This window comes from Garra rufa, chromosome 2, assembly GCF_049309525.1.
Source record: "Garra rufa chromosome 2, GarRuf1.0, whole genome shotgun sequence".
Lineage (NCBI taxonomy): Eukaryota > Metazoa > Chordata > Actinopteri > Cypriniformes > Cyprinidae > Garra > Garra rufa.
The window spans coordinates 5,989,070-6,003,294 of record NC_133362.1 but is presented as its reverse complement, the minus strand read 5'-3'; the positions used below and the strand labels follow the sequence as shown (position 1 = coordinate 6,003,294).

General features: G+C 38.1%; 1 protein-coding gene across 1 annotated transcript; it reads right to left on the bottom strand.

The window, feature by feature from the left end:
* Positions 1-2,714: 2,714 nt before the first annotated feature.
* LOC141325825 (tripartite motif-containing protein 16-like) lies at positions 2,715-11,831 on the bottom strand. The gene is made up of 6 exons (XM_073834555.1): positions 11,253-11,831; positions 4,848-4,943; positions 4,510-4,743; positions 4,260-4,416; positions 4,102-4,161; positions 2,715-3,250 (listed from the first exon to the last, which is right to left on the bottom strand). Exons 1-6 carry the CDS (start codon positions 11,820-11,822, stop codon positions 2,715-2,717), a joined length of 1,653 nt encoding a protein of 550 aa, XP_073690656.1. The 5' UTR covers positions 11,823-11,831.
* Positions 11,832-14,225: the final 2,394 nt, after the last annotated feature.

The following is a 14,225-nucleotide window of genomic DNA, read 5'->3' as shown; positions in this document are numbered from 1 at the left end:
ATTTTTATATTTTTTGACCTAAAAAGTAAAAACAAATCACTTTAGATTTTCTTCAGTACAACTTTGTTAGGTATAGATGTTAAAAATTATTATTTTGCACAAAATAGAGGAGACAGTAACCTGTCTTTTGATACTTTAGCTGACGTCCTATGTTGAGCTAACCCTGACATTTAGCCAACATTAGCATACATCTCAGTTTGGGGCAAGTTGTCTTATTGATTTTGGGGCAAGTCGTCACATGTGGAAAGGAAGAAAACGACACATATGAGCAATTCTTACTGACACGCCGTGAAGCAGCAACTAGAAATAGAACAGAATAAGGCTGAATCAAGCAAAAATCTATTTCAAAAGAAAGGGAAGCAGGGGGGGGGGGGGGGATCTGGACCTACGAAGAACAAGGCAGGTAAAAGAAGAAAAATCATACAAGAGTCATCATCAGATGATGAAAAGTGCTTCTGCTTTGTCTGTGTGGAGCCATTTTCAAACAGTTGTCCAAAAGAGACCTGGGTAAAATGCAACAAATGGGCCCATGATGCTTGCACCAGAATTGTGACTGAAGATGAGTCTGATTAATTAGATACAGGGCCTCTGTTTTGTTCAGAGGTTAAACGTATTATGTTAAGCCAGTTATTTGCAGCATTCCATTCAGTTATCATGGATTTATGTGCAAGCCAGAGAACATTTGAGTTTAAAGTTCCAAGTAAAGTTGTCTTGGCACTTAATGTTTTGATTGAAATGTGTATTGGATTGAAATAATTGTTTTTTTGCCAAATTCTCTAGGCAAAATTGTTAGTATTCCCAGTTTTGGTTTGAATTTAACAATTAAAATCAATCACAATTAAGTAGTTGTGTTCTTATTTTTAGATAATATAGTGTGACAACTTACCTGCCGATGGGGCAAATTGTCACAAGTGCACACTCTCCATTCAACAGTCTACAACTCCGTAATGAGATAAGATATGAAAATGTGATGAATACATATTATGGGCCTGAGACTTCCTTCTTTCATTTGGTAAGACATTTATTACATTGTGGTGTATGGTGCTCAGTAAAAGTTAGACAGTGTGAAAAGTGTGACAACTTACCCCGCTCTCCCCTACTGTAGATCAGGGGAGTTGCTAGACCTAAAGCTCTTCTGGGGCACAGGCCCCCCATTACTCGTTAATTCAGTTGTTGCATGTAGTTTAATGTCTTTATTTTGGGATTATCAATGTAAATTATAACTCAAATTTGAGATTTTACTGGGGCACATCATATTTTTACTGGGGCACGTGCAACGCCCCTGCTGTAGATGACTTTGTTTCTTCAGTAGAACACAAACAACGATTTTTAACTCAAACCGTTGCAGTCTGTTAGTCATTTAATGGCAGTGAATGGGCACCAAACCTTTTAAAGTAAAAAAAAAAAGAAAAAAAAAAAGAAAAACATGCACAGACAAATCCAAATTACACCCTGTGACTAGTGACAATACTTAAAGTTATGGTTGCTTGCTCTTCGGCTAGATATCAACACACCCATACACTTTTTTTTTTTAAACTTTTTTAAGTTTGGTGCCCATTTAAAAAGTGTGGGTTCTTCTGAAGAAACATAGTCACCTACATTTTGGATGCCCTGGGGGTAAGCAGATAAACATCAAATTTTCATTATTGGGTGAACTATCCCTTTAACTGAGGCCAGAGATGCTGAAGATGGACTGTTCACAATGTGTGAAATATTGTAAGAAACTCTTAAACAATTAATTGGGGGTAGGAGTTCATATAAATGTATCTCTGAGGGGAACTGTCAGTTTTCAGAAAAGTTTACATGCCATTTCTTTCATCTAGCATCTGTATTGCATTAAAAAGCACTGTTAATTAGCACACCTGGAACTAAGAAAATACTATCGCTGCTTAGCATTTGTCAAAATAAAACACCCTTTACTTTGCAAATTTTCATTTTTGGGTGAACTATCCCTTGAACAGCCATTGTCGTGACTGACGACCTGACAATTATGCCTTTTATTTATTATCCCAACATAGTGAATTACTGTAGTTTCTTTGTTTTTTCGGCAAGCCCATTTCATTTGTTTCATTGGCATTGTTTACATTCAGTGCCACCACAATGGCCGACTTCCAAATTGATGACGTAACATAAAAACACCCTATTAATTAAATTCAATTTACTCAAAGCACATCAGTGAATAATAATGACAATTTAAACATACAAATCAACCCTGCATGAAGCTGACAGTAACAAGAAAAAAAAATAACATCAAATATGACATCAAATATCAGAATACTGAATACAAAATGAATAAGTTTAATAAGAAGAAATTTTTCTGAATTAATTATTGCTTTGGATTTAAACTTCAAAAATTGTTTGTCTTTTAAGTTCTAATAGTTGAGCTGTAATATTCATTTTTGATTTAAAACAGACCCATAACCCATCAATTACTCATTTCAAATGGTATATTAACATATATGTCAATGTCACTAAAAAGTTTTCTCCGGTTTCAACTTAAAAACTTAAGTTTAGCAGCTGCCTTAAAATGTTAAGTTAAATCAACTTAAGTCATTTCAACTCACAAGTTAAATCAACTAATTTTTATTATAAGTTAAAATGACTTTTTAGTTTTAAGATGATTCAACTTAAAAACTTAAGTTTAGCAGCTGCCTTAAAATTGTAAGTTGAATCTGGTGAAAACTTTTTACAGTGTGATAGGATATCTGTATAATTTATATTGTGACATTATATAATTTCACTGTTGAATTGCTGCTCAGTGAAAACCCAGGATATAGCGGTTGAGTGAATGTGGTGTGCACTTTATGAATAAGGGTCATTTTGTCAGAGACGCTGTAGAAGGACAGAATTCCTGCACCGTGATCCACATACACTCCTATTCTAGAGGAGCTGGATGTTACAATGAGTTTAGTCTTTATGTTATTGTGCAGGAATATGTATTTGGGGGGAGAACAAAGCAATATCCAGGACTGATTATTATGTCCAAACTTAGACTCACTGCCGCGTCCCTTCCTATTGATGGTCTTATAAGACACTGATAGTCCAAAATGTTCATTCTGAATGCAGTCAACCTCCCAGTAACAACGTCCAGATATACTTTCTCTACACAACACCTGAACTACAGAATCGAATCTGTCCGGATGAGCAGGATACGGCTGGTCTGTATGAGTGCTAGTAATCGTCCTGTTCCTGTCAGACAGACTGAGGTTTTTATTAGTTGTGTTTGGATCCAGGGTGAACTGATGGAAATCTAAAAAATATAAGATAATCTTTCTCAGAACATTTTTTTATTAGGTACCAGTCAAAAGTTTTCTGTAATGTTTTTAAAGAAGTCTTCTCTGCTCACCAAGCCTGATCCAAATTACAAAAACAGTGCAATTTTGAAATATTTTTACTATTTAAAATAGTTTCTATTTGAATATATTTTAAAATGTAATTTATTCCTGTGATTTCAAAGCTGAATTTTTAGCATCATTACTCCAGTCACATGATCCTTCAGAAATCATTCTAATATTCTGATTTGCTGCTCAAAAAATATTTCTTGCTATTATTGTTTTCCAAACGGCTGAGTGGATATTTGTCATGAATAGAACGTTTAGAAGAACAGCATTTTTCTGAAATAGAAATCTTAACATTATAAATGTCTTTATCATCACTTTTGATCAATTTAAAGCATCCTTGCTAAATAAAAGTATTCATTTCGAAAATCTAAACTCTAAATTATACTCAGTCATCTAATAATCCTAAAAAAATACTATACTGTATAAATAATAATAATAATAATAATAAATGTTTCTTGGGCAGCAAATTAGAATGATTTCTGAAGGTTCATGTGACACTTAAGACTACAAAAATTATGCTGAAAATTCAGATTTGATCAAAGGAATAAATTACATTTTAAGATATATTCACATAGAAAGCACTTATTTTAAATAGTAAAAATATTTCACAATATTACTGCTTTTGCTGTATTTTGGATCAAATAAATGCAAGCTTGGTAAGTAGAAGAGGCTTCTTAAAAAACACATTAAATCTTTTGATCTGTATTTAAGAACAAAAGGTTTCAGAAATTCCCATTAGGATTTTAAGAGTTAAACTTACATCTCAAGTATTCCTCTCTTGTCTCAAAATCAGGGCCAAGAATTATCTGAATGTGTTGCACTATAGGAAAACCAAAAGATGTTTCATTCTCAAATATATACTAAAGCAGTGATGCTAAACGAACATCAAAATGAATAGATGAACATCTGAACATTTACCTGTACCAGATATGTTGTCTATTGCCTCTCTGCAATAGTCCTTTATTTGGTCTCTCAGTTTAGAGACAGATTTCCCGACTTCATCAAAAGAGACCGCAGAACTGATGATGATTCTGGGTAATTTGGAAGATCCAGAGAGAGAGAAAGACTGGAAATTCTACACAGGCAAACGACAAATGAAAAACAGACTTTACCCAAAAAGGCAAAAATCATGAGAATGACTGTCATGACCTAAATTCGATTCTGTTACATGGAGCAAATGGATGTGATCATCTGTGCCTGAAAGCTGCTCCAGTTCAGACTTTTTCCTTCTCAGATCAGCGATCTCCTGATTCAGCCACTCCAGTTGTTCTTGAGCTCGACTCACCGAAGCTCTTTCCTGAGCTTTGATCAGCTGTGTCACCTCAGAGCGGCTTCTCTCAATGGAGCGAATGAGATCAGTGAAGATCTTCTCACTGTTCTCCACTGCTGCCTGGGCAGATCGCTGTTAGGACACAAATTTCAATCACTGAGAAAGTTCTTCAGCACTTGAAGAGAGTCTCAGACTTGTTTTAACAGTCAGCAGTTGTTCTCCTTCTGCAAACTCACCTTATGAGATGCCACAGACTCTGTCAGTTCCTGAAGCTTCATCTCTTTCTTCTGGATTTTCTGCTGGATTGTTCTCTGCATCTCCCTAAAGTGACCCTGTTAGATAAAAAAGACCATAGAGATGTATGTAACAAGTTGATATTCTGGTGCTATTTTTTTAAGCACATTTTACCAATTACAAACCACGTCAATCTTATTAACTACTATTAATTTTGTATTTAATCATTTATGCATGATATATAATTGGCCATGAAGGCAAGAAGTGAACAGTTCCTTATATTTAGGTGAGCGTAATTATTAGGCACATTTCTTTTACATATAAAATGAGCCAAAAAAAGAGCTTTAACTCGGATTGAAAAGTCAAAAGTTATTAAATGCCAGTGAGAATAATGCTATACTAATGCAATATAAGAATTTGCAAAGTTGACCATTGGACAGTGTAATGCTTGTTGATTCAGCATGGTCAGAAAAAACTGGTGGAATGGAAAAAATGCATGTTAACTACAAAATAATTAAGGTTAGGAACCATGTGTGAAACCACTAGGAACCATTTAGTCTCCAGCGCCACCATTTTCCAGAACTTCAACCTATCTAAAGTCTTCAGAAGTGCAATGTGTCAGGTTCTCAGAGAGTTTGTTTGGGTGAAAAGTCCTAAAAATGACCCTCAATTAATAAAAATAACATGCTGAAGTGTTGTGAAATACAGGAAGACTGTTTTTTTATAGGCTTTATAATCAGATAAGTTGGACCAGGCACCCTTTTGTACCACTTTTTTAAAGAATTTATCTTCCGGAATCTGGCAGTAGGTTTTGGGAGCTCATTTTAGTCTATCTCTGCAAGATAGAGTTTTCAGGATAGATTGAACTCCCAGAACTTTCTGGATGTAAACTCTAGAAAGAGTGCAACAAGAGGATGTAATGCTGGTTCTTCGGAAGTCACTGTCAAATTATCTGTCTATGAAGCCTATAGAAAACAGTCTTCATGTATTTCACAAAACTTCAGCATGTTATTCTTACTAAGTGAGGGTAATTTTTTAGGATTTTTCACCCAAGTAAAGTCTCTAAGAACCTGACACATTGCACTTCTGGAGACCCCAGGTAGGTTGAAGTTCAGGAAAATGGTGGCGCTGGAGATGTATTATTTCCTAATGTTTCTTTAACAGTTAACGTATCTTTTCTTCTCCACCTGTTTTTTTTGCAGACTCAAGCATTTTGCTGTCCAGTGGTCATGCCTTAACTTTGCAAATTCTAGTATTGCATTAGTGTTGCATCCTTCTCATGGACATTTATCATTTTTTGACTTTTCAGTCTGAGTTAAATCTCTTTTTTGGCTCATTTTATCTGTAAAATAAATGTGCCTAATAATTATGACACATCACACCTGAATATAAGGAGTTTTTCACTTCCAACTTTCATGGAGAAATATATATCACGTATAAATGATTAAATACAAAATTAATAGTAGTTATTAAGATTGATGTGGTTTGTAATTGGTAAAATGTGCTTGGAAAAAAAAATGACCAGAATATCAATGTGCCTAGTAATTACGCACACATTGTACACACACGTTATACCAAAATGTTCTTAAAATAACGTTTATGGAACTTTTGATATTCTTTTTCATAATGTTAAGAGAAAACCTCATTGAGGAAAGATGATATTTTGAAGAATGTTGGTATCAGTTCACGGTAGGTATTGACTTCCATAGGATGGAAAAAGAATACATTAAAAGGCAAAGTCTATTATCAACTTTTTGGTCACCAATATTCTAAATTAGCTTGAAAATGTTTCAAAGGGGTCATCGGATGCCCATTTTCCACAAGTTGATATGATGCTTTAGAGCAGGGCTATTCAATTGGCGGCCCGCGGGCCCAATGCGGCCCGCCAATCATCTTCGTCCGGCCCGAGGGAGCAGCAGGTGGCTTGAATGGTTTTTGCACTAATTAGTTTGTCCACTAGACGGCGGGCCAGCCAAAAAAGAAAAGCTAGAGAGCCAAGAACAACAACAATCTACCGGAGATCGCAACATCAATAGACGGCAGATTTGACAAGCGCTTGTAGGGCTCCAGACTGCGACCAAATGGTCGCATTTTTTCTGCCGGTGCGACTAAATTTTGTGAGCGGTCGCAATGGCGCGACCACCGCGTTATTCAACTCATACGCGCTGCTATTTCTGTTTCATATGAGAAACATTAAACGGCAAACAAAGCGAAAGAGAAACCAAAGCGCGCCACGTTTGAGCTGCGCAGCGCGGACCGTTTATCAGCTCGGACCGCAACGCAAAAACACTTGTCCAAGCTCAGAACAGCCTCGGGAACCAAAGTTGATTTCGCGACACTGTTACTGCACAGTGCTGCGAGATCCAGTGAAAAGTGTTTGATTTCGTCCAGAAAGAATTAAGGTTGCTGAAAGATCAGTAAGAATCATTCAAATTCTGCTCAGAATTCTGTTATTAACAGCGCTGATGTAGGTCAAACAACCAGAAGTCACACCAACTTAAGCAAAGTCGAATGTTATTACAGTATTAATTTCAGGGTTTGTACAACCTTTTGAGAGAGAAATTCAAGCACTTTTCAATGACTTTCAAGCATTTTTGCAAAACCATTTTAAGCACTTTAAAGCTCTTATGATCCAATTTGAATGTTATTTTGATGGACAAAATATACTTTGTGGTAAACAAACACTAATGTAAAATTAAAAACATAAAATGACGATTATAACCAGTATATGGCAATAATAATCTGTATATTTTATGCATATACAATTTATAGTTTATGTAAAGATTGTTTTAAAATCACCTAAATTAAAAGCTGTTATATATTTCAGAGCCTATTAAATGTTGGGCTTTCAATTCTACTGTAATGTTGAATGGACATAATTAATATGTAAAACTGAGAGAAAATTCATTTAATAGAGACACCAGTAGCAATATTGATATCAATACTTCATTAATAATAGGCTACTTGGTAAAAAGATGCTATTAAACACATATTTAAAAATACTTTGTTGTTTCTACCTTAATTTGGAGGTTCATTGTGAAATTATAACAGTATAAATATATAAATATGCGATTATTCATGATTAATTAAAAAAAATGTGTGATTTTTTTTATTTTTTTTATTGATTGACAGACAGCACCTTAACCTTTTATAGATGTTGGTGTTGGTAATATTAGTTCATTTTAGTGAATATGCATTTCAATGTAATTGTATAGGCCCCCTAGAAAAAGATCGGGACGGCCCCCATCCCCTTGGCTGTCAGGGGTGTATGCAGGACTAGACGAGACGATAGACGATATTCACAAATACAATATATTTAATATAATTCTCCAAGAGGAACAAGGCAGGAACACGAAGAGCTTTCACACACATCAAAACGTTAAGGACCGACCATACACTGAACTCAAAGACAGACTCTTAAAGACAAACTAATCAAGATACACAGGTGACATGGATGACTGATAATAAAACACAGGTGTTACAGATGACGGTGACGAGGGCTAAACCAAATGACAGATCAACGGGGGGAAGACAAATGGGAAAAACCAATGACAAGACAGACAGAACTGTGACATTACGCCCCCCTCCGGAAAGGCGCGTCCTCGCGCCGTGGAAAAAACGAAAAAACGAGAGGGGCGGAAAACCAGGAAACCAAAGTCAATGAGGGAGGGGGCTCCGGCGGAGGACGCAACCCCCGGAGGAGGACCAGAACAAAAGTCCAGGTAACACAGAAGACAGTCCATGGGGGCGACGACGGAGGGAGGAGCCAGGGAAGACACAGGAGGGACCTGAAGCAGGAGGAAATCCACAGGACCCAGACCACAGCCATGATGACGGCCCACGGTGGAGCCGACGGAGGGAGGAGCCATGGTGGAGGGAGGACCGCCGACTCCATGGGGCCGACCGACAGAGGCGGAGCAGATGGAGGAGGAGCCCGAGGCGGAGACGGAGAGCCGATGATCCGGGGTGACGCCGAGGATCCGGAGGGCCAAGGTGGAACAGGCTCTGGCGCCCGAGGCGGAGGCGGAGTCCCGGAGATCCGCGGCGGAGCCAGAGCGACAGAGGATGGAGGCTGTGCCCGCAGGAAGGAGGAGTCCCAAGGAGCCAGTGGGACGGCGCGACGAGGCACAGCCGGAGGAGCAGAGTCCTGAGGAGCCGATGGGGTGACGACTGACCAGGGCGGAGCCGGAAAGACGATGGAGCCCGGTGGAGCTGGTGGATCGACGGGTGACGGTGTAGAGGAGGGCGTCGAGAGCCGTGGTGGAACCGCGGGGTCGAAGGGCCGAGGCGGAGTCCAGGACTCGGAGGCTGGAGGCGGAGCTGAGGGATCCTCCAGCCGAGACGCCGATGGAAGCTGGCAGACCCGCGGCGAGCCCACTGCACAGGTGGTGGGCTGAGGGTGAGCTGAGGGGCTGTCAGGGGACAGCGGCGGCCAGACAAACATGGCATCAGATGACAGAGGGTGGGTGGGTGGGAATTCCGGGCAGACAGGACAGACGGATATTTCCATATCAAAGTCAATTAAGTTACCAGAGTTATCTTGGGCAAGATCCGAGAAGAAGTCTATTAAATCCCCAGAAATAGATCCAAGCTCACCCTCAGCGGTGGTGCAGTGGGCAGGGCTCTCTGTAGCCCTCTCTAGCTCCACGTCATACTCCACCGTCACGGATGTTGCAGTCGGCTCTCGCACCTGGTCCGATGGGTCCAGCTCTGGCTCTGTCGCTCTCGGCTCTGGCTCTCCATCGTCGGTGGGCTCGGGCTGCAACTCCGCTTGTCGGGGTGATGTTGGGCTGGGTTCTGGGTCAGGTGTGGGGCTGGTGTCATCCTCCGCGTTTGACGAAGATCTGCTGGACACCAGCACCCACACGATGAAATCAGCGATGCTCTCTCGAGGACCTTCCCCGGACAACTGCCTCTTGATGGTGTGGTTAAGTCCCTTACGGAAAAAGGTACAGAGGCAGTAGTCCGGGTAGTGCGTGTAAGGCACGAGGTGGATGAAGTCTCTGGTGTAGTCCTCGAGAGAGCGATCCCCCTGCTCCAGGAGAATGATGCTCACAGCAGGGTCCATGATAAAAACCAAAAAATAAACACTGATAAACACTGAAACAAATAAACACTGAAACGAAAAATAAAGCAGGGGAAACACGCTGGGGAACTGTTTCGGTCGGTCCTTCTGTCAGGGGTGTATGCAGGACTAGACGAGGCGATATTCACAAATACAATATATTTAATATAATTCTCCAAGAGGAACAAGGCAGGAACACGAAGAGCTTTCACACACATCAAAACGTTAAGGACCGACCATACACTGAACTCAAAGACAGACTCTTAAAGACAAACTAATCAAGATACACAGGTGACATGGATGACTGATAATAAAACACAGGTGTTACAGATGACGGTGACGAGGGCTAAACCAAATGACAGATCAACGGGGGGAAGACAAATGGGAAAAACCAATGACAAGACAGACAGAACTGTGACATTGGCCCGCTTCAAATTTCCAGTTCGATAATCCGGCCCTCAAATGGATCTAATTGAATAGCCCTGCTTTAGAGTCTTTATGAGAAGTTTATACCATACTTTGATTAAAAATTTCTCAATCTTTTTACCTTATCAAAATCAACCCTTTTTAGAGTGAGCTATTATATTGAATGTTTCTTTAAATGCTAATGAGCTCTGCTCACCCCGCCCCTCTCTGCCGTGGGATGACGAGCTGTAATGTTTACTTTATCCACGTTTAGCTGGGAAACTTGCGAACCAACACATTATTAATAAAGGCCATTTGCAAAGATGCATAAAAAACCCTTATATTCACTTCTGCTGTGGGTGAAGCTGCATCACAAATGATTTGCACAAGCATAGATGCATATGTAGATCCGCATCTGCACTTTCCTTTCAAAAACGAAAGTAACGTTAATCCTCTGCATCTTCAGTGGCTCAGATGTCGGGAGTAAATGACGACTGCTATATTCATTATTACATCCAACAACAGAACACCTCAATCGCTCAATCTGAGACATTCTTGTCTTCTCCTGCACCTGAGTCACACAATGGCGATCGGAGTCGGACTGTTTCAGCTCGGTGAGGGCGGGTCTAAGGTAAGGCGCTCATGTCAATCAACTATCGTGGGAGTGGCCTCTTTCTGTCTGCCGTGACACTGACAAGAAGCCGAGAATGACCTGATTTTGAAGGGGATATTACTTTTAAAGATTAAAAAAATACAACTGGGTGGATGTTTATCATTGTAGGGTGGTTGTGTACACAAACTGCCAACACACATTAATGTTCAACATGTAAACGTGAGTTTTGGATCCGATGACCCCTTGAAGTTGACTGTCCATTATCCTGTATTTATATTAGGGGATCTATTTAGCAATATGTTTCATTTAAATGTGACTTCATACCTGCAAGTTAGTCTTTTCTTCTGCAGCTGATACAGTCTTGTGGTTTCTGTGTTCATCCATCTTGCACTGAATGCAAATACATTTCTGGTCAGTACAACAAAAAAGCTCCTGAATCTTATTGTGTTTTTGGCAGATCATCTCCTGCAGTCGTCCAGTGGCTTCGATCACTTTGTGTCGTTTACCAGGGTGAAACTCCTCATGACAATTAAAATGAATTTGACAGTAAGAGATCAGACACACCAGACAGGACTTGACCGCTTTGTTTTTCAGTCCAGTACAGACGTCACACTTCACATTTTCAGGAACGGCGTCTTGGACTTTAGTCTTCTTCACTTTCTCCACCATTTCAGCAAGCATCACGTTCTTCCCTAAATCGGGTCTCGGCGAGAAGGCCTTTCTGCACTGTGGACAGCTGCAGATTCCTTTATGATTTTCCTGATTCCAGTGGCCTGTAATACAGTTCATGCAGTAATTGTGTCCACATGGAATGGTCACTGGATCCATAAGAAGATCCAGACAAATTTGACAGACGAACTGGTCCTGCGCCACTGAAATCCTGGATTTTGCCATTTCACACACATAGAGCGACGACAGTGAGAACAGCTTAGCTTCTACTTCTCTGAACTGTTCTCAACTTACTACTTCTTATATATTTTATGTTTGAGGAAACAAGTTTATTTTGTAGGGTGTGACTTACTGTAAGGTTTTCAGAAATGTGGATATACAGGACAGTGTGATGGGTTAGTGTATGTATCAAACACACTAGGCATCATTTGCATGTCAGCAACCTGAAGTATCTGAAGCATTTGACTGAGGTTCAGAAACAGGAGTCATGTGGTTGGATTAGAGCCAAAGGAAAGTAACAAAAAGCAGAATACAGACATTTGGCAAGGATACTTCATCTACACTCTTAAAAATAGAAGTGCTTCACAATGCCATAGAAGAACCTTTTTTGTCTAAGTGGTTCCATTTAACATCTGAAGAATCTTTCTGTTTCACAAAAGGTTCTTTTTTGATGAAAGAAGGTTCTTCTGATTATAGAAAGGTAAGAAAGAGATGGTTCTTTAAAGAACCTTTGACTAAATGGTTCTTTGTGGAACCAAAAATTGTTCTTCTATGGAGAACCTTTTAAAGCACCTTTATTTTTAAGAGTGTAGGCTACTAGCTTTAACTTACTAACACTAATCTTTAAAGAGTGTTGGGTAAGTTACTCTAAAAAAGGTAATTAATTACAAGTTACTAATTACATCTTCAACAGTGTAATCAGATTACTGCACAAATTACTCTCTCCAAAAAGTATTTAATTACTTATTACTGATTGCTTTCTAAATCCTATATCAACCTCGACAAGTTAATGATAAAAGGATAGACATGAAATGGTTCTTTGAATTCTTTCAAATAAATAATAGATAACTATTTAAAATATTCTGGTCACACTTTAGATTTAGAGTCCAATTCTCACTATTTATTAACTATTAACTATGACTTTTGCCTCAATATACTACTAAATGATTGCTTATTAATACTTAGTAAATTTTATAATTGGGAAGGATTAAGGATTTAATAATCAACTAGTTTATAGTGAGAATTAGACACTAAAGTCTAACTAATAATTTTATTAACTCACCAAAGTATTTAAAGTGAGAAGCGTACATAAAAGCATGTATTTTAAGGTTAGACCTTAAATTCTGATGTTAAATCCACTATTGGTTTGTATGTAAATGTTCTACAGTCTATACACAGTATTAAGTTCAATTACATAAAAAGTAACTGTAATTACAGAAAAATAAGAGTAATTTCTTACTTTACTTTTTCAAAGGAAAAGTAATTCAATTACAGTAACTAAATTACGTAACTATAGTTACACTAAACACTGTCTTTAAATCATGTCTTTTTAGAAAGTTGCAGGTGAAAAAGTACAGAAGGTGGAGCTAAAAAGCAATTATTTTAATTTTAAAAAGGTTCAGTACTCTGTATTACATTTATATTAACGCTTCTCATGTGACTGGACTCATAATTTCGAGTTATGAAGTCAGAATTGCGAGATATAAACTCACTATTCTGAAAAATAAAGTTGCAATATAAACTCGCAATTCTTTGAACATATCAGTCTTTTTTTCTCTTCCGAACTGAACTTTATAACTCACAACTGCGAGTTTATATCTTGCAATTCTGACTTTATATCTAGCAATTCTGACTTTATACCTCGCAATTGTGCGTTTATATCTCACAGTCCTGAGAAAATAGCCAGAATTGCGAATGTTAAATTGTGAGAAAAAAAGTCAGAATAGTGAGATAAAAACTTGCACTAATTGCGATTTTTTTTTACGTAGACAAAAATTGTGCAACTGTGCCACTTTGTGGTCACATAGTATTGTCAAAATAATCAACAAAGTGTCTTGGTATCTCATAATTTTTATTGTCCATTTCAAGAGTTTTTAAGAGTTAATCTTAATGTATTTTAGATTCTTGTATTTAATTGACAGGCTGAGACACACATTCAAATTAGATAACTGCAAGTTCAAAATACATAGAGAGAAATTGATTTATGTAGGCTAAAAATATATCAGTACATACTAATTAGTGGCTGATCAATGTTGGATTTTACTGATAGGATAACAATGTATTTAAAGTGCCAATAAAAAGATTGTGATGATGCTAGTTAAATCAATTTAGTGAATGCGTTGCATTTAAAAAAATAAAAAATAAAATGCATTTATTTTATACTGAGTATAGTTTAAGTCTATTAACATATTTACTAACATATCACTTGAGACTTACTGAGATAAAAATTCCCCCCCAAAAAAAAAAAAAAAAAAAGCTCCAAAAACTACTTGTGCATGAGGATTGTATAATCTTCAATCTTCAAACACTATCGGCCTTTAAATGCACAATATTTAAAGTGTACATAAAGTATACTTGCACTTTAGCACAATCAAATAAACATAAGTATATCTTTAGTTGGACTTCAGC